General features: G+C 37.3%; 1 protein-coding gene across 1 annotated transcript in view; it reads left to right on the forward strand.

The window, feature by feature from the left end:
• LOC146318772 (progesterone receptor-like) overlaps positions 1-20,162 on the forward strand; it is a 31,047-nt gene extending 10,885 nt beyond the window's left edge. The window contains exons 2-8 of the mRNA XM_084730923.1: positions 1,087-1,238; positions 2,231-2,347; positions 9,165-9,443; positions 11,087-11,231; positions 18,745-18,875; positions 18,984-19,135; positions 19,999-20,162. Coding sequence (XP_084587049.1) covers positions 1,087-1,238; positions 2,231-2,347; positions 9,165-9,443; positions 11,087-11,231; positions 18,745-18,875; positions 18,984-19,135; positions 19,999-20,157 — 1,135 coding nt within the window. The 3' untranslated portion in view covers positions 20,158-20,162. The remainder of the gene's footprint in view (positions 1-1,086; positions 1,239-2,230; positions 2,348-9,164; positions 9,444-11,086; positions 11,232-18,744; positions 18,876-18,983; positions 19,136-19,998) is intronic.
• Positions 20,163-24,117: the final 3,955 nt, after the last annotated feature.

Genomic DNA, 24,117 nt, shown 5'->3' on the forward strand with positions numbered 1-24,117 from the left:
CAATCAGTGGGTTACATATGTAAAATTATGGATACATTTTTGTCTAGTCTGAGTTTAAAATAATAAAAATGAGCCTACCTTTTAATATGCAGACATGACTAATCCAAAGTGTGTTTTGTATCTGCTGCGCTGGGGAATATTAACAGGTGCCTTTGTTGATCTGCGCCCACAGAGCTGATCTTGACATGCATATTTTTCATGTTTATTATGATGATAGATATATGATAGATCCCAGACCACATAAGAATTCTCTGTTTCTGTTCATCACCTCAACTCCCATCCCACTTTATTCACGGCAATAACTCTCAAATTACAGGTGTCAAAGCTTATTAGTGTTATAAATAAAGTCAATGGTCTCAAGATTGTTTTATAATATTGTATAGAGAGATAATTAAAGACTACATGTAGCAAAACCAGTTTTGATTCAGTTTCTCCACTTATGTGAATTATTTTGTCCTATGTCTCCTAAAATAAATCAGGACACAGTGGAGGTTCTTCAGTTAAGCTTCATCCTTGTCTCTTCTACACTGGACCTTGATATCTGAGTTGCACGTCACTGAGGCAACGTTGTGTCTGAGCCTTTTCCAATCTCTCAGTGTTCAAGGCTGAAGCCGGGCACCCGTCATGCCCCCTTACCCCCAACCCCTCAGCTGCGGTGTTGGCGCTCAAATCTTTCCCACACCGTCCTCAGTCATCACACTTTCTTCCCTCCTTGAATCATTCAGCAAGAGGCCTTGGCACGGTTCTGGGGAATGAACAGTAACTGCTTTGTGGTTACAGTTTGAACAATGTTCAACAATTATGAGCTTGGTGGTAAATGAGTTCAAGGTCGGGCTTTAGTTATCACAAATACACTATTAGTTTCACAACATGATAATACTGAAAATGAGTGAAATATCAAAACAATGAATAATAACTGGCAGTGAATCAGCGGGTATGTCCAAGAGGGAACATCAACAATGAATTCTACTAAAAATAAATGTATTTTTATTTGATATTAAAGGCCCACCAAAGTGACTAACAACTTTTTTAACACATATGAGTGTCCTGTTGGTGTTCATGGTACTGTTTTATGTTTGGTTGCAGGTTTGAAGCTGGCAGAGAGCACATGTTCCCCATGGAGTTTTTCTTTCCACCACAGAGAACGTGCCTGATCTGTTCAGACGAAGCATCTGGCTGCCATTACGGTGCACTCACCTGTGGCAGCTGCAAGGTTTTCTTCAAAAGAGCTGCAGAAGGTAAAGTCTTAGATAAAAGGAAACTTAGATGCTGGGCTTGATGCCCCACTCATTGCCTTTTATTAAAGTCAGAGTGATGTATTGAAAAATATAAACGCTTTTGATTTTTGTCAAGTTGAAGTAAATTTTCTAAGACTTTGTTTTGCGCACAAAAGTTTTATTTCTTTTAAATTTTGTTCACATTTTTTAAAACCTGTGTTGGTGAGCACTTCCTCTTTGCCAAGATAATCCATCCACCTGACAGGTGTGGCATATAGAGATGATGATTAAACAGCATGAGATGTGTCTTGGACTGGTCAACAATAAGAGGACACTCTGAAATGTGCAGTTTGATTTTGAAAAAAAGGACATTTATTAGGCACTCAACTATAACTAGGGCAAAGTTATGATCCACGTTACTCTGCCTCTAATTGGTATTGGTCATTGGTCATGACTAAAACTAACCAGCCAATGTAGGTAACAAGCACAAGCCAATCAGAGGCAGAATAGGGCGGGACATGGCTTTGCCCTCCTGGGTATCTGTAGACATAGACATATTATACATAGACAGTGCGTTGGCCGCTTCGACTTGCTGCTGTGTTACATCAATGCCGCTGCCGTATTGCACAGGAAATGACTGATGTGTGAGGAAATGTAAACGGGGGAGCTGTGTTTTTTCTGTATTAAAAAACACTAGAACGTATAAAGGTGTAAGGTTCATTGTCTTTTGTTCAAGATCAAACTGCACATTTCAGTGTCCTTTTATTGTGACCAGTCCAAGACAAACCTGTGAAATAATCATGCTGTTTAATCTGCATCTCTATATGCCACACCTGTCAGCTCTGCTCACTAACATGGACTTTAACAAATCTGTGATCAAAATTAGAGCGAAATATACCTTTTGTGTGCACAAAAAAGTCTTCGATCTTTTGCATCAACTCATGAAAAAGAATATTAGAAAGATTATATAAATTATTCACATCAAGTAAACGCTGGTTTCTCTGCTAATTTAGGTAAACAGAAGTACCTGTGCGCAAGCAAAAATGACTGCACTATTGATAAGCTACGAAGAAAGAATTGTCCGTCCTGTCGGCTGAGGAAGTGTTTTGAAGCGGGGATGACTCTCGGAGGTAGGCTGGATTGATGTACTAAAATCTGATTTTAAAACAAACAATTATTGTTTTGCTTGATTGCTGTGGTTAATTATAGTATCACTAACCACAGACTAGTTTTTGGTAATCATAAGTTCCATTTCACTGCAGACGTAGGATGTATGCAGTTATGAATTTGCATTTAAACTATATAGCCTGCGTTTGTACAGTAAGGGCTATATTAAACACTGTGCACTGCATACTGTATGAACAAAGCACACTCCTGAGAAAGTGAAGTCCTAAAAGTGAAACTATTAATGGTTTCCCAAGACCAAGTACTTTATTCTCTCTACACTGCACATCTTAGCTGGCTCTCTTCAATTGCAGCATCATCACAATAGGGGATGTTACTGATAATCAAGCCCCTGACTGAGCTGCCATGCAATTTAGACCTATTCCATTCACTTCTCCTTACTGTCACCCAGACCTGCTCGTCATATTAGGGTGTAAAGATTGACATGTAGTGGACTAATTTTAGTCCTGTGTTCAATTTTCACTCTCTTCCATTTTCTCATTCTGTTAACGGTGAAAATTGTACTGGAGGCACAAAGCTGACATGAGACATGTGAATTAAAGCAGCAGACATGCTGGCAATTTCACCACCAGTCACTGACAAACCCATGGAGGGAAAATGTGATCTAATGCTGTGATTGTAAGTAAAAAGGCACACCTTTTCTAGTTGTGGCTAAAAAGAGCCCCCTTTCACTTATGTTCTCATCCAAGACATGTAATTCACTTGCGGTATTTTACAGGAAAATTTATGACAATCATTTGTGGCAGTGGAAGCAAAAAAATTAGATATTTGGTCTTATTATGTCCAAGGTTTTTTACTCAAAAATACTTTTAAGCCAGGTCATAAAATACTTAGAAAAAAGTTTCTAGTTTCACTAATTGGATTTTGATTCATTTATTACACAATTGGAAATGTATTGGCATTTAGGTCGCACTTAGTTATACAATATAAGAATAAGATGTGACAAGCCATACTTTGTATCAAATTAGTCAAAAAATAGAAATAATATCCTCTTTATTTAATCTCATGCTTGAGACACAACTTCTTTGGCTGGTCTCACACAATCGGCAGAGAAGCCACAACAGATATCTGCTTTTTGTTTAAATCACAGTATCTATATTCATCTGTACATTATCTCTATAGTATTACAGTAAGTCTTTGCAGTCACCCATAAACAAAATATTCCTCTGCCTTTATAATATTGGCCTTTCCATGGTAGATCTGGTTCACATATTGTTTTTTTAAATGGGCTGGCAGCAGATATGCAATTTCACTTTAGTTTACAGTACAGTTCTGCTGTAATGTGTCCTTAGTTACCTTCTAAAAAGTCTAATAAGGGTGTGATAAAGAGCCTAATGCTGTCCAATAAAGAACATATTATTTCTACCCGTTGTTTAATTTGATACAAAGTATGGCTTGTTACATCTTATTAGTGTACTGTAAAATTCAGCATGACTGGCATTATATCAGTTAAATGATACATTTTAAATGATAAATATCTTTTGATCATATTGTTAAAGATCCGCAATTTGTTTCCTTCATAGTTTTCCAGGTCTGAAGAAAAGCAAAGAAATCTCTCTGAATCTTGCATTTGTTGAGTTTGGCATCTGTTCTAGAATGAAAAGCATATTATTACTGTGTAAACTCCTTGAAGGTTTCATTTTTTATAATTTGAATTCCATATTATTCTTGGAATGTTAATTACGTCCCCAAATAGAAGCTGAGCAGGAAGGTTACTGTTGCTGAATCATGATAGCAGTTTAATTTGGCTGCAACCTGAAGGAAGCTCACTGCAAATCTGAACTTTGGCTTCTTACACTTCATTGAGTCTTTTTATTTTTATAAAATCTTTCACAGTTTAGGACCGCAGCTCCTGATGTTCTTGGTGCTGGACAGTTTTTTCATGAGAACTTTCAGAACAAATTGTGTCTTTAACTCAAAGTGCAGACAAAAAAAATACTTCAGCTACCGTTTGAAGCTAATGTTTACCTTATAGTTGTATGCAGACAATTTAAAATCTTTTGTGATGAGCAAGGCTTTATCAGAAAAAAAAAGTTAATGGCTGTTTTGCCATTTCATTGTGGGGCAGGGCTTGTTGTTTAGTCATTACTATATAACTTATAAATATATAAACCTCAACATAGGAGCCCAAACATCCTTTTCCCCAGGAAGCCCCTGTGTCCTCACTTGGTGGAAGCTAAAGTGTCCTTAAACCAGTCGGGAGCTCTAAACTCTTCGTTGTGTACTCATCTGTCCCGAGGTTTTCTCCAATTTGGGCTTTCAGGGAAAGTCAGCTGCAGGCACTTCTACCTGCTCTCAGTGCAAAAGTAGCAGTGAGTCAATGCCAAGGTCTTTGTGAATCACTGAACTCTCAGCACTTTGCATTACAGCTCAGTCATGACAAGATAATAATGTCATTATACTGTAGTATTACAGAGGTAGTTACAAAGTCATATGCGCTAAGAGTGTACTGGTAATAAAAATGATAACGTTTAAGGTAATAACAGTAATAACAAGGTAATAATGGTGTGATAAAAGACACGGCTCCAAATGATTTGCATTGTCAGCGCTTTCCTCCCCCGACCTGTATTCTGCAAAGACCTCCCTCCAATCAGAGGCAGAGTAGGGAGGGTCTTTGTAGAATGCAGGTGGGGAAAAAAATCATTCCAACCAGAGTTTGTGTCTAATACACTTTAAGATAAGATCTAGTTGCTTGTTTTCATGAGTGAAAACACTGCAAACGCTGATGAAAATTAGTATTGAATTCAGTCCCTGCACCCTTTACCCGTAAAATTTAATAAATTCACTGGGAGCAGCTTCACATATTGTCTTTTCTCAGCTGCTGGAACAAACTAGCTCCAACAGGAGCAGCTGCAGCTGTAAATTCTTTGTGTGAAATGAAGAGCTGACTTTTCAAACTGAGAAAATGTAAAAGGAAATAAAATTTATTTGTAATGTTTTGAGGTTTGTCTAAAGAGTTGTTGGTTCTCCTTTAGGATTTTAACAGAATTAGCTCAAAACTCCTTACCTTTTTATAAAGAGCTCTAAAGTGCTGCCCACTGTGGTATGTCAGTCATCACAGTTCATGTAAGTTTGTTATTTCCCAATTCTGACATGTACTTTTGTTGGAAACTTTATCTGGATTGGGGCTGATAGGTTAACTACGGGACAACTAGAGTATGAGGGGAAGATGTTTTTAAGTGACAGGTGACTTTGTGAAAGGTTTTATTAGACTTCTCTCACTTCTTTCTCTTTGTGTCAGACTTGCGCTGGTGAGCTAATGATGTAATGACATCTACAACCTGGACACCAAAGTAGATCTGTAAAGACACACATTATAAAAAGACATTTCAAGAAGAGAAAAATAGCTAAGCTGACTGAAAAGATAGAAAAGAAGATGGTGATTATGATGATGATGATGAGACAGGTAATGATGACAAAGAAGAAGGTTGACAAATTTGGGAAGGAAATATCCAATAAATTTTATAAGTGCAGAAAATTTGCTTGTCGATAAGTGTGCAGCTTCTTCGCTGGAGGTCAGTTTTAGCTGGAAGCAAAGTATGATACTGCCACCACAGCTCAGTGTGTTGGTCAGAAGACATATGCCGACTCTTTATACAGATAACTGATAACATCTGGATGAATTAGTAGTTCCTCTGAATGTAGTCTGTGAGTCTAACAAAGGTTGTGCTTGAATTCATTGTGTCAGTCTCCTGTTTATACTGGCTTTGACTCATGCATGGTGATCTTAAGGTTAGCTCAACCCAACCTATTTACACTGTACTCTGCAAAGATCAGATGGCTGCCTGTGTCACAATTGAAAATCCCAGGAAAGAATCTTTAATTAATCATTTTTATTTGAAATGTTTGTTATTGGATCAGACACGGAAGTGTGAGACTTGCAAATGATCTTTCTTATATAATTTGTAATTTGCTTTCAACCCCGCTACTTTTGAGAGAGACTTAAGTCGTGTCTATAACCGGCAATTCAATATTTATCCAACTGAACTGAAAAGCCAGGTGGAAGTTTTAATGAGACACTCGCTACACAGAAGGCTCAAAAGGCAACTGAACGACAATTAGCAATTAGTTTTTACAGTCAATCAACAGTGATCAAATGGATTGAAGAGTTTTTGTTTTTTTTTACCTCTTAGAAACTGGCCTAGTATTAAAGGGACAGTTCACTCCCAAATTAAAAATACTTATTTTTTTTCCTCACAGCCTGTAGTGCTTTTTATCCATCTAGACTGTTTTGGTGTGGGTTGTTGATTTTTGAAGAAATCACTGGCAAGATAGCAGTTCTCTCAAATAAATGGCACTCAAAGCACCAAAAAATACATTTGCAAAATTCAACGCTGGTGTCTCTTTCCAGAAATCATGAACAGCTTACTCAAGATAATCTGATAATTTCATGATTTTGAATTATTGAATAAATCTAAAGGAAGGAGTGTTTCTTTATGAGCTGAGTCAATTCTCATTTCTTAAGCCAAATCTGAAAAATGCATTGCCACAAAGCTGAAAACATGGCTGTTTTTCTTAGCTCCGGAAAAGTCGACTTTTGTAGATAAGCCACGTTTTCACTGGACAGTGATGACAGGATGATTTGTCTGTCACTCAGTCTGCAGCAGAGCTGTCATCGTGAAATAACAGGCTTAGCTGAAGCTCAACTGTTTTCAGCTCTAGTACTGGAAATAAAGTTATTGAGTACGTTGAATGGCTGGTGGTCTGAAACCTGACTGTATTAGAATTAAATGTATTTGGCAGATGTTAAGCAGAATGTAATTATTGCTTTCTGATTGTACTGCTACTTACTATACATGACAGTCTACTCCAGCAAATCAGAGACATGCTCCAATTTAGTTTGTAAGTGCAGGTTGTCATATGGAGCAGCTGCCTCAGGACTTTCAGCATTTGTGGGGAAAGAAATTGCAGCTTTGTCATGGAATTGATGGGGACAAGGTTTTTTTTTTTTTTTTATCATACAGTATTCGTTGTTTTTTGTCATTTTACTCTCTCTTAATCCTCATATGCTTTGTAGTGCATAAGAGAACATAAATATAATGCAAATATATGAGCAGTATAGTTCAATAATATCTTTTCAACACTCTGCAAAACCTCACAGGGAGAAAAAAATAATAACAGGGGGAAAAAAATCATTTATACATCTTCATCGCCAGCAAGCTCTCACCCATGATGACCACAGGTCTTTCCACCAGATGAGGCTCATCTGTTCAGAGAGTTTTCTTTCAAATGGAATATGATTCAATATCTTCAAAGCTATTAGTAGACCGGTCTGAGTATTGTTAGGTAAAATTGATATTTCCCTTAAAAGGTTACTTAAAACCCACCATGGCAGTATGAGACATTTCTAACAGATGATTTAGAAAGCAGAATTACATTAACTCTCAGCAGCACAGTCATTCTGGTCGGACAAGTTTCCTCTTATGTTCAAAAGACAAAACAACAACCATAGCGTGTGTGTTATATGTTTATATTGTTATTTAGCGATGATGACCTGAGAGGATGGAATTCACTGATTTTTAATCAAGAGTTTGGTACTGAGTTTGTACGAGTATCTATGATTGTGATCATTTTTGGACAGGGAAACCCTGTCATGTCATCAGTGTAGCATCGTCTGTTCATTCTGCATACTGCATTTAGCTGTAATGGGTCCAACTGACCACTAAAAGACCAAAAAATCATAGTCAAAATCAATCCTGTAAGTCAGAATCAATCAGATGTATTGAAACTGAACTGATGGTATTAAAAATCTGACTTTTAGCTCTTTATTTTTGTATAAAGTATATAATTCAATGTGCAAAAAAGTCCTGTTTGATTGTAATGTCATTTTGTATTACATGTAAATCACATGCAGATATGATGAATTACAGATCTAAAACAAGACTTCCTTGTTAAATGTTAGTGTGACAAAATAGCATAAACATTAACTGTCATAGCTTAAACTGTAACCATTTAATAAATGAAGGAATAAAGGAATAGTTCAGGGTTTATGAAATAAGGTTGTCTGAGGATGGTGGTCAAGTAGTGGTCAGCATGGAAGCCAAGCGATATACTGCTGTGGACACATAGCCACTTAGAAAAGGTCCACCAAAGAAAGAAAGAAAAAAAAAAAAAAAAAAAAAAAAAAAGATAAATATCAGTTTAAGAGTACACCATATTTAGAATATTTTCACAATGTTTCTTACTTGCCGTCAGGCATCTTTTTCTGACAGGAAAACCACCGTTATAAAAGCCAAATATTGTTTATATAACCAACCAAACTGTACAGGTGAAATAAGCACCTTGCAGATGTGGGAGTTACTGGTCTACCACTGCATCAATCTCTTAGTTTGTTTGTGTTATTGTGTGACTTCCGTAAATTGCAATTATCCTTTAAAACACTGAAGTTACACAATAACACTAAGTAACTAACAGATCAAAGCAGTTCTAGACCAGCAGTTTCCATGCTCAGTAAAATTACTGTTTTGTCAGTGGAGTTTGGTTGGTTTGGAGAGAGTGATATTTGGCTCGTTGTCCCATTGGAAAAGATTGTCTGATGGCAAGATAAAGTGGTGAAAATATTTCAAATATAGCTTTCACTTAAAATGATATTCATCTTTTAGGTGGACCTTTTTTAAGTTGCTAAAGTACCTTTTGTTGCTGACCCTGATCACAGCAGTACATTGTTTAACAGTTTTCCTATAAGAGTACTCCCACACAACCTTACATCAATAATCCGACTATCTCTTTAACCAATTTTTAACAGATTTTTTTTGTTTGTAGCACGTAAACTAAAGAAGATTGGACAACAGAAAAACCCTGAAGAGGATCATCCTATTCAGGAACCTGGAGATGTTATCCAGAATATCTCTCCTAAATCAGGCTTGAACTTCAACTCCCAAACAGTCTTCCTCAACATCCTGGAGTCCATTGAGCCTGAGGTGGTGAATGCAGGACACGACTACGGCCAACCAGACTCAGCTGCCACCCTGCTCACCAGCCTTAATGAGCTGGGAGAGAGACAGTTGGTGAAAGTGGTCAAATGGGCAAAAGGATTGCCAGGTAGGATGCTAGTGGGGGGGGTCTTGTTGCTGATTTTTAATTGTGTCAGTTTCAGGAAAAGAGCTAGTGGTGAGTTATAAAAGAGACAACCAATGCTACAATGTGTGAACAGGAAACAGCTTGTGCAAGAGAGGTCAGATGGGCAGCAACAGGACTGAAGAGTAAGAAGGGGCAGCCTCTAAGTCCAGGTAACTGAAAATATAGGCATATACTTTAAGGTGGACAATAATTAAAAGGCAGGGTGGATGAGCTGAGTTGCTCAGGAGGATGACCAGTAGGCAGGGCAGATGAGCAGAGATCCAGGCTGGGGACTAAGTGATTCAGGGGAGGCAGGTGACAGCGGGCTTGCTAGCTCAGGGGAGGCTAGCAGGCTCAAGGTTAGCTGACTAAGATGCAGACTGGAGGCTAATGATCCACAGGATAGCTAACTAGAAGGCAGCCAGGCTAGCCATCTGGGAATCAAGCAAATGGTTGTCTAGTTTATTATTAGGAAGGTGCTAGATGGGTCCATAGGAGCACTGGAGATCTGGGAGCAGAAACTGGAAGATGCAGAGGAGGTTGGACCGACAAGTTCTGGAGAAACTGTATTTGGAGCAGTGGTTGCTAAAACCTTCCCTGTGAAGAATGCCGCTGAAAACTCAAGAATCCTAGTTTAAGGTGGCAGTGAGGCCCTCCAGACCATTCAGGAAGTCCCTTGTTCACTTCAAACTCATGTCATGAAAATGGCAGGCAGAGCTGGTGATTGTCTGCCAGGTCCATAAATGATTATAATCAGCTATTTGACAAGTCTGTAACTGGCAGATCATGCTGTCATACTGCAGTGTATGAGGCAGCAAGAAAAAGGACCCAAGTAAAGACAATCAGGCAAGCAGGAACAGTTCACTGATGATGATGCCTAAGCTTCCAGGCAAAGGCAGCAAGTCCAGACAGAAATTGAAAAGAATCTACAGCTGAAAAGGATTAGAAGGGGTACAGGTAGGCAGGCAGGGGCAGAGTCAGGTTCAGGTGATGACCACAAACTGGGGAAAAGGAGCTGGTATAAATATTATGAGTGGTAATTGGGGAATGAGCAACAGGTGGATGACTGGGACAGGTGGGAAAGTCTGAGGGCATCTGGTGGGTATGTGGAGATTGGCAAGGACAGCAAATCATCATAGGAATGCAAGGGTCTGGGAAGTGTGGCTGAAAGGAAAGAGGCAGACCAGGCCACCCTGACCATATTTTTAACTTATTTCTGTTGTGAAAACTTTTGTGACATCAAGACATAATATCTGAAATAAAAAAGAGCATCAAATGGTTCTGCGTCATCATGAAACATAGCCATATAAAGCTGTGTATCATCAGCATAGCTACTGAAAGAAATGTCTGTCTTCCTGATGTCAGAGGCGGTGGCAGTGAAATCGATCACTCTTTATTAGAAAGTATGTTTTGTGGAGACAAAGAACTCTTCTGGAGAGACAGAGTGGGAGGCAGACTAATTAAAAACTTTCTGAAAGGCCAGTCTGTTCCCTCACTCTGTTGAAAATGGGTTGTTTGAAACTCAAAAGATTTTGGGTGGAGTATCATTTTGTAGAAGTAAATTGTAGTTGTTTTAGTACAAGGTATGACATATTGTGACACTGACACTGAATTTTTGTCCTTAGGTTTTAGAAATCTTCATGTGGATGACCAAATGACTGTCATTCAACACTCATGGATGGGGGTGATGGTGTTCGCCCTGGGATGGAGGTCCTATAAGAATGTCAATAGCAGGATGCTTTACTTTGCCCCGGATCTTGTGTTCAATGAGTATGTACAGCTCTGAATTCTTCAGTCAATTATGTTATGTTTTAATTTATGGGAGGGGGTCATCATGCCGTGCTGCTCATTACATATTGAGATGACCCTCAGTGCAGAAGCTGGTGCTGTCGTACATACTACAGACACCAGTCTCTCTATGTCTTCATCCCTTTCTCTCCATTGCTCGGTCATTTGATCTCCTGCTCATGCACAAACACAAAGACATGTCTAGCATTTTATAAACGTTATGTAGAAATGTCTGCAGGGTTTTTTGGACCATGTTCATCCAATTTCCTCCTTAGGTGGTCTTTTGTTACTGTGAGATTAAAGTGAGGAACATTAGTTTTCAGCATTCAAGCTCTCCCTGGCCCCGGCGAGTGAAGCTGATTCAGATTTGATTATTACTCATGGCAGACAACAACAGTGGTGAGGTCTGTCCGAGTGTTAGGGAGGAATATTAATGATCGTATTTAGTTCTGTCAAATCTTTACTGCCATAGATCGGTGGAAGTAGATAATGTAGGTTGATCTATAAATAATTATTCATCATAAATTAAGAAATGTATTTTTACATTTAATGTTAATGTAAACTGATGATATACAGGATGCTAAGTTTTTTTTTGCACATTATATTCCTTATTGAGTCCAATGTATAACAGCATCACTATTTCAGCTAAAAATATTTTACTTTCTGAAGGGATTCAGAAGTAGTGGGAAAAATAGTGGAAGAACAGTGGCACTGGGAAAATAGCAGAAGAAAGGGGATAATGGGAAAATAGTGGAAAGGTGGTAAAAGGAAAATAATGATAGTGGTAAAATAATGATACTGGGAAAATAGTACTGACTTGAAAATGTATCGGTTTTATACATTTTAGGGCTGATTTTAGAACTTAAGATAATGGATCAATTATGACCAGTTTTTGAAAGGCCAAACCTATTATTCGTTATCATGGTTTGGGCAACATCTGGTCAGGCTGCATATCACATTAACTGTAGTTTTAATAAGTCCAGCTGTGCAATAATAGATCATAAAATGTATTAAAACACAAAAAGGCCATCATGACAGATGTAATTATACAGGCAACTCTTCAGAGCAAGCACAGATGGTTAGGTCTGTCACATTTAGATAAAGTGTTATTAATAGTGCCTTAATTAGATAAACTAAGCTATGACACATTCACACCTGTCCCTTGCAATATTCAGTTTTTATGCAAGCTGCAGTACTAGCATCTTGTAGAGTTTGCTACAATAAGAATTTATATTTATGAATATAACTAGAGGATTTGACAAGTAGCATTGCAGCTGGACGGTAGCTGTTTGATCTTGAACTGACAGGATAAATCTGGGCAGGGAAGTGAATGACAAACAAACTGCTCCATTGAAGCTGCTCAGTGACACATGTAGATAGTAGTGGTCATACTGAGCAGCTCCTATGTGTGAGTCTATGAATGTGAGTGAGTGCGCGGTGAGGCAGGAAAAAGAGAATTTAGACAGAAAAACTGCACTAAATAAATAAAGCTTAAAAACATAGTTTTTCAAACTATCCAAACAGCGAAGTGTCAGGAAATATGAAAATTAAGTAATGGCTCAAAGTACATTAGGCTATTTGCATTTAATTATATGTCAAATTTAGCTATTAGCCAACTCTGTGGCTGCTGTTTGGTCCACTAAACCCAAACTGTGTCACTTAGTAAATGAGGAAGTTCCATTAGTGTGTTGCTTTCTTTCCCTTTTGGCTGTCTTTGCTGTCCTTGAATGTGACACCACAATCATAATGCAAAATATCAGCCAAGTTGTTGACAAACTGTGGAAACAGAGTGCATTGATGTGTCTGCCCCTGCAGGTAGCATCATCATTTAATACATCATGGAGTGAGCACACTGACCAGGTTTACTTCTTGTTTAGGTCAGTTCCCGCTGCAGCAACTTTTTATCTTAAGCTGTAGAATTATTTTGGTTATTAGTGTATGCCTACACTAATGCACTTCCTGCACATCACTGTATTTATCAACTTTTCCAAATCTTTTGTGGGTTCCACATAACCAGTAATTGTGTGCACTCTGGCAATTTAATTTTATTTCCTTTTTAAAAAAAATAAAACATGTGGATCCCTGAAAGAAATGTTGAGAGTGGGTTTTCAGTCTCAGTTGATTCTCTTGCCCATTAGATAGTCCTGGTCTGTCTATGGAAATATAACAAATATAGTTACTGAAACAAAGACAAAAAGTTATTGTTGTAGGACTTCATTAAGTTCAACATTACTAGTATTTAATTTTCATTACACAGGCTGTAGGCTGTATTGTGGATGAAACTTCAAGGTTTAAAAAGTGAAGTCGATGCAAAGTGCTTTAAACCTGTATTCTTTGTAGTGGCCAGCAGGGGGCAACTCCACTCATTTCAAAAAGTATGGAGTCTAATGAGTGTCTCAGTAAAAGGTTTCCTGATGAGTTCATGGTATCAGTTGCTAGCTGAAAGTCTTCTTCAAAACAGCATGATGTTAATTTTGTAATTTATGGCCCAGTAATATAGATGATAAAGCAAAATATGCTTTCGTGTGTCACTACGTTGTGATTTACAAGTCATTCTCCATTTATCCAGTACCATGAAGCAGGCTCACTAAACTCAGATCAAACTGTCAAACAAGGCACAGAGTAAAAATAAACTATTGCTTTTACCCTAAACAAGTTAGTATCTGGACTGCCTAAAACTTTTAAAGTCAAAAGACAAGCTGAGATAATTTTGTCATGATTCAAAACAAATCAACTTTTCAAGTCAAGTAAACTTGATATTAATTATATAGTTGTACTTGGGAAAACATAAGCTCAAGATATTAAGTTGAACCAACAACTGTCACTCACACTGACAAACATTACAACAAATTTGTGCATCTTCTCAGTTTGAAAAGTCCGTTATCCCTTTCACACAAAAACCTTACAGCTGCAACTGCTCCAAAAAAACAAAAAACAAACCAAGGATCTCAGGAAAGTTTTAACTGTCATGCAATGCATGTTGGGAAGTCTGTTAATATGCTGATGCTCATGTGATCTTGTTTCTTTAGAATCTTTATTTAATGAGTTGATTAAACTCTGTACAGTACATTATTAACTTGAATAAATAAAAGTTGTACAGTATTGAATTAAAATAAAATGGCACTCTACCTGTAGTGCTCAAAGCACCAAGAAAAACATTTGAAAATTTTCCATTGAAAGAAAGTAGTTCCAACATAATACTGTTCACAGCAAGGTCTGTGGATTATCTTGCCTAACTAAGTCATGATTTCTGGAAAGAGACATGAGATAGAGTTTTTCAAATGTAGTTTTTGGCACTTACCATAAATCGAGTGCCAATTAGTCCCATTATATTTGAGAGAAGGCAGACATCTCTATGGTCAATATCTCCAGCACCAAACAACTCACACAACAACAATCTAGATGGATAAATAGCACCACAGGTTAGAGGACAAATATGTATTTTTGATTTTGAGGTGAACTTTCCCTTTAACAATTGGAATCTTCATTTTAGTTTCAGTATTCTTTAAAACATTAACTGTTTTACTTTTACAAGACGACATTGCCGCTTTATATAAAATGAGCATATTAATTTAAAATAAACTCATGATGCAAAAGCACTGATCGAAATCTGACCACATGTTTGATTTATATTAATGAAGTTCAGTCAGTTCTCCATGAAGCAGATCACAGTTGTTGACTGTGTTTGAACTGTACACTGATTGACACAGAGCAGAAAAGTGCTGCTTCACTGCCATGAATTCAAACTCCGCACTTCCTGTCACAACCAATTTCTTTAATGTCACAGCAAATGTTTTGCCAAAATGCCTGGAAAACATCAGGGAATCCTTAAATGATTAAAGTTGAAAGTTTCAGGTTATGGCCACACGGAAAAATAATTGAGTCCCTCACATTTTTCATAACCTTTGCTAGAGCCGAAAATCCACATCTTGAAAATTAAAGAAGAAAAAGTTTGATATTATGATAGAAGGTGTTTTGTTTGGTTGATTTTCAAGGGATGGAGGATCAGTAGTTCAGATTTTGAGGAGTAAATTAGGGCTGGTGGTGGCCTTGTACTTCAGAAAGGTGGATAATTCAAGCCATTTGAAAAAAATGTGAGCATAAAGTGTTAATGGACTGAAGAGCTCCTTGTCACCTCTTAAATTGGCTGCTTACCATCTCCTACCAAGTCAAATCTGTCCTTTAGGAGGGTAAAAATCCCTGCCATCATCGTAATTGGAGACAGAAATAAGGAGGTAAATTGTTGGGCTTTTTTTTTTTTTTTCAACAAAAAGCGCAGGTGTACTTTACCTCACCTTTATAAAACCCCAACACATCACAGCAGATGTAGGGAAGAGCATGCAGCATCTTTAAAATGAGGGAACGACAGCTATAATATGTCAACTATAATATGTACATCTATTTAAGGATGTAGCACAAATCACTTTGGATCTTAAAATGAACTGTTGTTGTTGGATTAATTTATCCCTGATAAGAAGTAAACTGAGCCTAGAGAGAGGATAAGTTTAACCATGGTTGGTGCTTTATTATATACTAACAGATGATGGTGGGCATTTCCTGGAAAAATAATCATTAATATTACCTATCTTTATTATCTCTATACCTAGACTAACTTGCTTTTCCTCCCTGATCCATCTTGCAGGGACACATGTCTGCAAGCTCTGGCACATTTTTTAAATTGAGACTTGATTGGCATGTCCTGGCCCCTGGCCTTAAATTCAAAATGTCACATAATTTCGATAAAATGTAAGAAAGCAATGTAAAATTACAGTAAAATAACACTTAAATGATAACCATAGATGGAAACGAGTTTAGCCATTCGTTCACCTTTCCCCCAGGCCTCTTGGCTCGAATTACCCCACCATCGCCATTTGAACAAACTTGTATCATCCAGCAGTTTAGAGCTAATGTGTTCACAGTATAGCCTTATATTGTGAATGTCTAAAGCACTAACACATGTGAGATTTCTTAGGATTTGCCTGTAATTGTTCAGACACACGAATCATGACTCCTTTAAATAAAAAAAAGTCACTTAGAATGGCAAAAATGATTTTTGATTTTAAAAGTGCTTACCACTCATTCCATGGTATCTCTCCATCACAGGGGAAGCAAAATGGATAACTGTTTAAAAATGTGTGATTACATCACCAATTTTGTGCATGGTTGCCAAGAAACAAGGTGTGGCTCAAATCACCTCACTCACCCCTACAGTTGTCTGGTAACTTTAACTGTTATATCAAGACAGATTTCCTTATAAAAGAACATATATCTGCAGTAAACTTGATCTCATTAGACAATTAATACAACATTTGAATCTATGATAGTTGTACAGGTTTGCATGCAGATGTAGGTTGTCATAGCAACATTTTAGCTATTGTTTAACTGACTTAAAACAGAAGATTGACATTTTGGGAACTATTCTTGAAAAGATGAAAAGATTGATACCACTGTCATATCTGTGCAGTTAATATAAGAGTGCAGCCAGCAGCAGCCAGGTAGCTCAGTTTAGCATAAAGAGTGGATACAAACACTGCTGACTCAGAAATAGTCCTGCACATTACAACCCCATTATAGCTGTGTTTTTATTTACAGATTAATCAAACAAGATGTTATCGTGTTATTGTTCATGATTTATTCTATCATTTGTAGGCCTAAGCCTTAGAGGTGCTTGTCGGCAGACTTTGTCAAAGTTGAGCTGCTTTTTAACCCTTTTATCACATCCCCTCATGTTGCATAATATTTAACAATATAACAATAAAACTAATTTCTTTGGGTAACACATTTGGATAGTCTGTCTACTCAACATATGTTATACAAATATTCAACAGTTGGCTGTGGCAGGCTGCAGCTCTACTGAAGAAAGACGACAAATTTTCCTGAAGAATCCATCGGAAAACTCACATTATTGGAGAGCTTTTTTAGAGTTTTGCATTGTAACTTTGAGTGATCCCTGACTTTATTAAACTGACTGTAGACATACCCTCGGCCTCTGAACGGGAACAGAATATGGGATCTGACTCAGGTTAATAGAATGACTTAAAAAGTACCAAATGACTTGTTTTAATTAATTTTGCTAGTTTATAATATGCAGATTTGTAAAATAGCACTCCCATGTGGCTGTTGAGTGATTGATCATAGGCAGTAAACTTGTCATTGTAGCTGCAGCAAAGGTCAAGCTGCTGTGTAATTTATATTCTGTTCATTATTGTGTTGATGAATATTGAAATGAATCTGCTGCCTCAATAATTAGTAATACCATCAGATAATACACCAGTCACATTTCAGGGAATACTATATTTAACAAGAAGAAATGTAGGTTCTGAATGTGATTGATTAAAAATAAATAAATAAATAAATAATACAGCCCAAACCTGATGTGAGGCAGTGAAATATGAGAGAAATAAGGCCCAACCCTACCCAGGCACAGATCTAGCTGCTGCTCTGGTGTCAGTACGAAAACTTCCAAGAGCCAGTCTTTGGGGGCCTTCCCAATCACTTGGGGAGGGTCAAAGAAAAACATATTTCAGACAGAGGGATGGTCACAGCTTTTTATTTCACTCCCTAACCAAAATAACAGCCCAACATCGGCAATTTAAAATTCAAGGCAAACATAAGGCATATAAATTTTGTTTAGAAATAGTTGAATTGTTGACTCTCAACTAATAAGTTGTTAAAATGTTACAATACCCTCAGCTCCCATGTCTCACTTTCTGGTTTTAAAAAAGTTGGAAAGGTTACTGACTGCATTTTTTAAAAGTATTGGAATATATTTTTAAAGTAACCCTCACAAGTCAGTTTTTGTATCACCAAAGTTTCTATAGTTTATGAGCTCATGCAGAAAGGGGATTATACACTGTCCTCTGTATAATATACATTTATATAACCACATATCTGAGACTCGGGATCCATTTTCAGAGAGATGGAGAAAATTCACCTCTAGTTAACTTTATTTCATATCCCTTTTGATTTCAGTTTGAGATCTTTTCTGTACTGCAACTGGTGAAATGTCAGTATTGAGCTAATCCCTTAAATATGCCTTATTTCACCTTTATCTTCACAGCATGTTACAAATGGTCTTTTCCTGATTCATAATAAAAGCAGAGTCATATTGGAAGAGATGACAAACTTTCTCCCACTCCTCCTCTCCTGTGTTGTTGAACATCAAATATCCAATGACCTCTTACAATATTAGAATATAAATGACTAAAACATTAACTGAACTTTAAAGTCAATTATAAAGTAAGAGATTCTAGTTTTTTCAAGATGTTGCTACAGGTGTCAAAGGTCACACAGCAGAAATCGGTATCGTTATAAACTTAATTTACTGTCAGTGTTCCCATTACACCATTAATAGATATGGATCTAACCTCTGACATTCTTTCCTCTTCATTTCAGAATAAATGCCCAAGGTTTAAAGCAATTTCTCCTTTTCTTCTTGTCCTTTGAACATTTCCATTATTTCACATTTCTCATCCTGACCTTTTTACGTCCACAGACATCGGATGCACATTTCCACCATGTATGAGCACTGCATACGGATGAGACATCTTTCACAGGAGTTTCTGCTGCTGCAGATCACTCAGGAGGAGTTCCTCTGCATGAAGGCCTTGCTTCTCTTCAGCATTAGTAAGTACCGTCCTGCGTAACAAGCATCTAAAGCTCAACAAACGGTCTTAATAAATCCCAGAGCGGGTAGAACAAAGTTGTTGTTTTTTTTTAATCTGTTTTCGACAGTTCCAGTTGAGGGTCTGAAGAGTCAGAAGTACTTTGATGAATTGCGTCTCACCTACATCAATGAACTCGACCGCCTCATTAACTATCGAATGACTGCCAATTGTTCTCAGAGGTTCTACCACCTGACCCGACTCCTGGACTCTCTCCAGATGGTGAGATTCACTGCCTCTAATGATTTCAAGTTAAAGGTCCAGTGTGTAAGATCTACTGGCAGAATATTGAGGCATCGAGGTAATTTAGCATTACACAACATTGGGTTGTACAACAAAATTTGATTTGTAGTTCCTTCATACTACACATAAAAGGAAGGGGTGATTACAGTAAGTGTCTGTATGAACTGTAACTCTTTTTCTGCTTGCCTCTTCTGTTTCTATTTAAAACCCATCAATAAAAAGAGATTTTACAAAGAAAATTTAAAAAATGGAAGAAGAGGGTGAGGTGAGCAGTATTCAGTTGGTTGCAATCTGTAACCTCACCACTAAATTCAGCTAAATCCTACACACTGCTCCTTTAACTGATGTTGCATGTACACATGTATTACTTCTACTAACAGAGAGAACATTATGGTTGTGGCTGAACTGTAAGAGTTTTTGAAAGCTGAAGACATCGGAACATGTGGGCGAATTTGACCAAATGAGACAAGCAGGGAAAAAAGTCTGAAGCAAGGGTTGTAATTCTACTAATTTGTCTAAAACATTTCTTGGCAACGCATGCAATTAAAACACAGGGGATGCTGTGTTTTTTTTGATGGCCCACGGAAAATTACTGCATTCAAGCAAAACCTGATACCTTAAAAATCTAACCTTAAAATCTAATATCAGGGTAGAAAAAAGTATAACAGGCGAGTTTGCTCTGATTCAGAGCTCTCCAAAATTCACTTTTTCTGGCAATGTTGTTTTAAGGAAGAGTTTGGTGTACCTTATATTTTTATGAGTCATTTTTTCCTTAGTCACTGGAAAAACAACTCCTAGTAAATTTTATTCAAATAATCATTTTTGTGTCTCTTGTGTTTCAGACGGTAAAGAAGCTCCATCAGTTTACATTCGACCTTTTTGTCCAGGCTCAGTCGCTCCCCACAAAGGTCAGCTTTCCAGAGATGATTGGAGAAATAATCTCAGTACATGTACCAAAGATCCTGGCAGGTTTGGCCAAACCAATCTTGTTTCATGAGTAGAGGGACTTTTCAAATCAAAAAGTGACTCATCTTCACTGCATCCATAAACTTTAACGAAGGCGCTGTTTCCCTACATCTTCACTCTAATAGCTCTTAGCCTTGTCCTGGAATAATTTTTTTTCCCTTTTAGCCATAATTGAGATAGTTTGCTCAGAACTATTAAAGCTTTTATCCGTAGCGCTGCGAGGCATCACCTGTTGACAGCTCTGCTATTTCTGAGTGCAGAGTTTGTTTTCAGCTGGAGCAGAGATGCTACTTTACATGCGCAGTAAGCCTGTAAATCTTGATTACAGCAACCTTAAAGTGGCAGGGTTAACAACACAAGTTTCACATGTGACCTTCATTATACATATACTTGACAGGGTGTTCATGAAGAGACAGCCCAAAGATGAGAATTGGATCACAGAGAAATACATATTTCCCATCAACCTTACCAAAATCTGTCTAAGTGCTGCCTTCAGGTGCAGCTACTAAGTTTGTGCTTGTGAAATAAAGAGTGGTAAATACAGTGTGGGAGGCATTTAAGTGCTTAAGTGCCTTAAAATTAGAACTGTAGATTTCAGATTTGTTTTAAAAAAGTCTCAGAATTTAACTTTAAACATACTTTTTTATTAAGGTTTCTAACAAAAGGAGAAAAATACTTAAATCCTGATGTGACATTATAGGGATGGTTTGGATTATTTGGAGTGTATTAGGTATTTATTCATAGTCAGTGTATTACCTACAGTAGATGGCAGTTGACACGCCCCAACATTGGCGATGCAGCAGGAGTACCGGTGGAGGAAGCTAAGCAATGTACTTCTGTGGACAGGATCGTCAGCAAAATGTATTTTAGCCTCTTAAAAAAAGAAGTCCCATCTTAAAAATAAATGCCAGTTTATGTGTATGCCATACTTAGAATTTCCACCACTTTAACTTGCTGTCAGACAGCCTTTTACAACAGGAAACTGCCATTATGTAAGCCAAATATCTCTCTCTTCAAACCAAGACTCCATTGGCAAAATCAATAATTTACCCTTGCAGAACCTGGGAGTTGATGTTCTTCTGCTGCCTTGATCTATTTGTTTGTTATATGTTATTGTGTGACTTCTGTGAATCTGAAGTAACTCTTCATAATGCCAAATTCACACAAGAACAAAAACAAACTAACCAATCAAGGCAGCTATAGACCAGCAACTCCCATTTTCTACAAGGTAAAATTACTGATTTTTCCAGTGGAGTCTGGTTGGTTTGGAGAAAGAGATATTTGGCTGTCTGATGGCAAGGTAAATAAGAGCAAGTAAGAAAGAAAATAAATTAAATTGATATTGATTTTTTAGGTGTCCAAAATACAATTTGCTATCAACCTTGTCCACAGCACTACATGTTTAGCTTCCTACGCTGGTTATACAGCTGTTTCCCCAAGCTCGGGGGCGAGGTGACCACCATCTACTGTAGGCAATACAATGACTATGGATAAGTACCACATACAGCCTCACTTCAAATTACATACTATCTGACTATCTACTATACTATCCCTTTAAAGTGTTCCACTATTTTGCATAAAAATGCCACTGACAATGACAATCAGTCTAGGTGTATTCCAACTGAGAAACATAAACGTGATGAACTGCATTATACTTTGTGTACAGTGAACCTCAAACAGTAGATGTTTTAGAGATATTCCTGCTGTGTGAATGTGCAGTAGTTTTAGTGCTGCAGAAAGTGAAACTAAATAGTGAAATCGATTAGAGTGCTCGTTTTTGATATGGAAATTCGACTAGGTAATAATTTATCACATAATTGTTCTCTCCCGGTTGTGTTTCCTGTCTCTTTGAGTGGCACATTCAACTGCAGTAGTTCTGACAGCGATAGATGGAGACTGGAGTATTCCTCTTTTTCACTATTCAGTTGTCTTATAGTGTAAAATGTATATGCCAGACTGTGTTCATCCAGTATTCACTTCTAATCAGAATGATTGACAATTAAATTCACAATAAAGTCAAATTCTTCTTTACCTTGTCTTTGGGAATGACAGCAGTTGAAATGACAGATCATGTAAGGTTGTAGGACAGAGTCGTGTCTGGTAGCAACCATACAACCAAAACCTCACACTGAGTATTTTAAGCATACAGAATATTTCACCTCGTCATTATTTCTGAAATCAAATGCCACACATGATCAGGAGTATCATCCTTATAAAGTTTAGCATAATGAAAAACTTAAGCTAGGAGACGGTCACAAACAGAAACAATCATATTTATATACTGTTAAATAATTCATTGACGTCTCCAGAACATACTGCATGCTTACAGCTCTGCATACCTTCTCTCATACCTTTTCTCTTGGTATTAGTAATTTTACACTAACCTATAAATATGCAGTGCAGGTGTTAACAAACTTTTTCACGTCAAGGACCCCCACAGTAGATGCACATTAGATCACAGGACTCTGATTTGAGAAGATTTTGCCTTTAGTAATGTCCTCTGAGAATTTTTTTCCCTGTAAATTGCTATAAATTACAATGGACAACCCTATTTCTTCCTTTTTGGTCTCTGGAACCCAGTTTGAAGTTGAAGTTGGGGAAAATTGTACAGTTTGTAGAGAAGTTTTAATACTTTATTTCTACCCCCCACAACATCAAAGTTATTGATTATTGAATATTAGTATCTTTATAATCCAATACAAAGGCAACTTCAATTGGCCATTAAAAGTAAATTATAGTCTTACCAAATATATTTTCCACCAGTGTTTAGAAATGTTTAAAAATACATTTAAATTCATAATGAAAGTTGTAAGAAATTGCACACAGAAATATCACGCCATTTCCCAGGCTGTCGTATTTGTAGACACACCAGGCTTTCAGGTCACTTCAGTGTTGACCCATCCGCATCAGGTGTTATGATATAAAGAGTGAGAAAGTATGGAAGAGGTAGGGTGGATGAATGGATTGAACCCAGGAGGCTGGAGCTGGTGCACTGAAAAAAGGGAGTGGTTGAACCAACTTTGAACAAATAATTCAATGATGAATTCAGTTTTTTCCAATTAATTGTGTTATTATGACAGGTTAACTTGACATGAAAAAAACTTAATAATTGTGTGTTATCAATTGTTGTGATGTTTAAACTTTTTTTCAAGAAAATAAAACACATCATATACATTCATCAGGTTTTAAAAGGATATTCTGGCAGAAACATCTCATACAGACACCAAAGGACACCTTGCACATCTGTGTGAGATGCCAAAGGGCGTAACAAAGTAGTGTTGGAGTTTGACGATCTGGGATGAGAACAGTTTGCAAACTTTGTTTTTGCATTTACTATAAAGCATGTAAAGGCAAAACAAAAGAATGTGACAAATTACAAACCAGAAGCAAATAATTTACTGATAAAACAACAACCAAGTCTTCAGTTATAATGCACAGCACTAAGTGCAAGAGTAGCTACACACTCATACACACTCATCCACCACCCTCTCTGCTCTGATACTGTCATGCTGTGAGCGACAGGTTGCAGCAGCAGGGCCACAAGGAAGAAAGCATGGCACCAAATACAGACAAAAACTGAACAAGAACTTGATTCTAAGTGCCAGAGATCTTAAATTAGGGCAGTGATGTTCCAACAGAACAAAAAACAGAAACTTAGAGCCAAATTGAAACTGGAAGGGCTTCAGATGTAGATTTTTATAGTCCTTGACGCATCCTGCCAAACCTCAGAGATGAAAACCAAGAAAAAATCTGTGGAATGCCTTGAAGATAACCAATCAGAGATACTTGAGTGAAACTGATGAAAAGTATTAATTAACTGAGATGAATACAATTATCAGTTTTGTGTGATTTGAAAAATAAAAATCAAGGCCCTGAAACATAAAGCCCTTGTATACACAACCTGGTCTACATGATGCAGAGTGTAAATTAAGACTGACATCTTTTAGCAAATGAACTTGAATTATAGCAGATCAACATGTTTATCACAATCCAAC

Source organism: Lutjanus erythropterus, chromosome 11, assembly GCF_056507025.1.
Source record: "Lutjanus erythropterus isolate fLutEry1 chromosome 11, fLutEry1.hap2, whole genome shotgun sequence".
Classification (NCBI taxonomy): Eukaryota; Metazoa; Chordata; class Actinopteri; order Lutjaniformes; family Lutjanidae; genus Lutjanus; species Lutjanus erythropterus.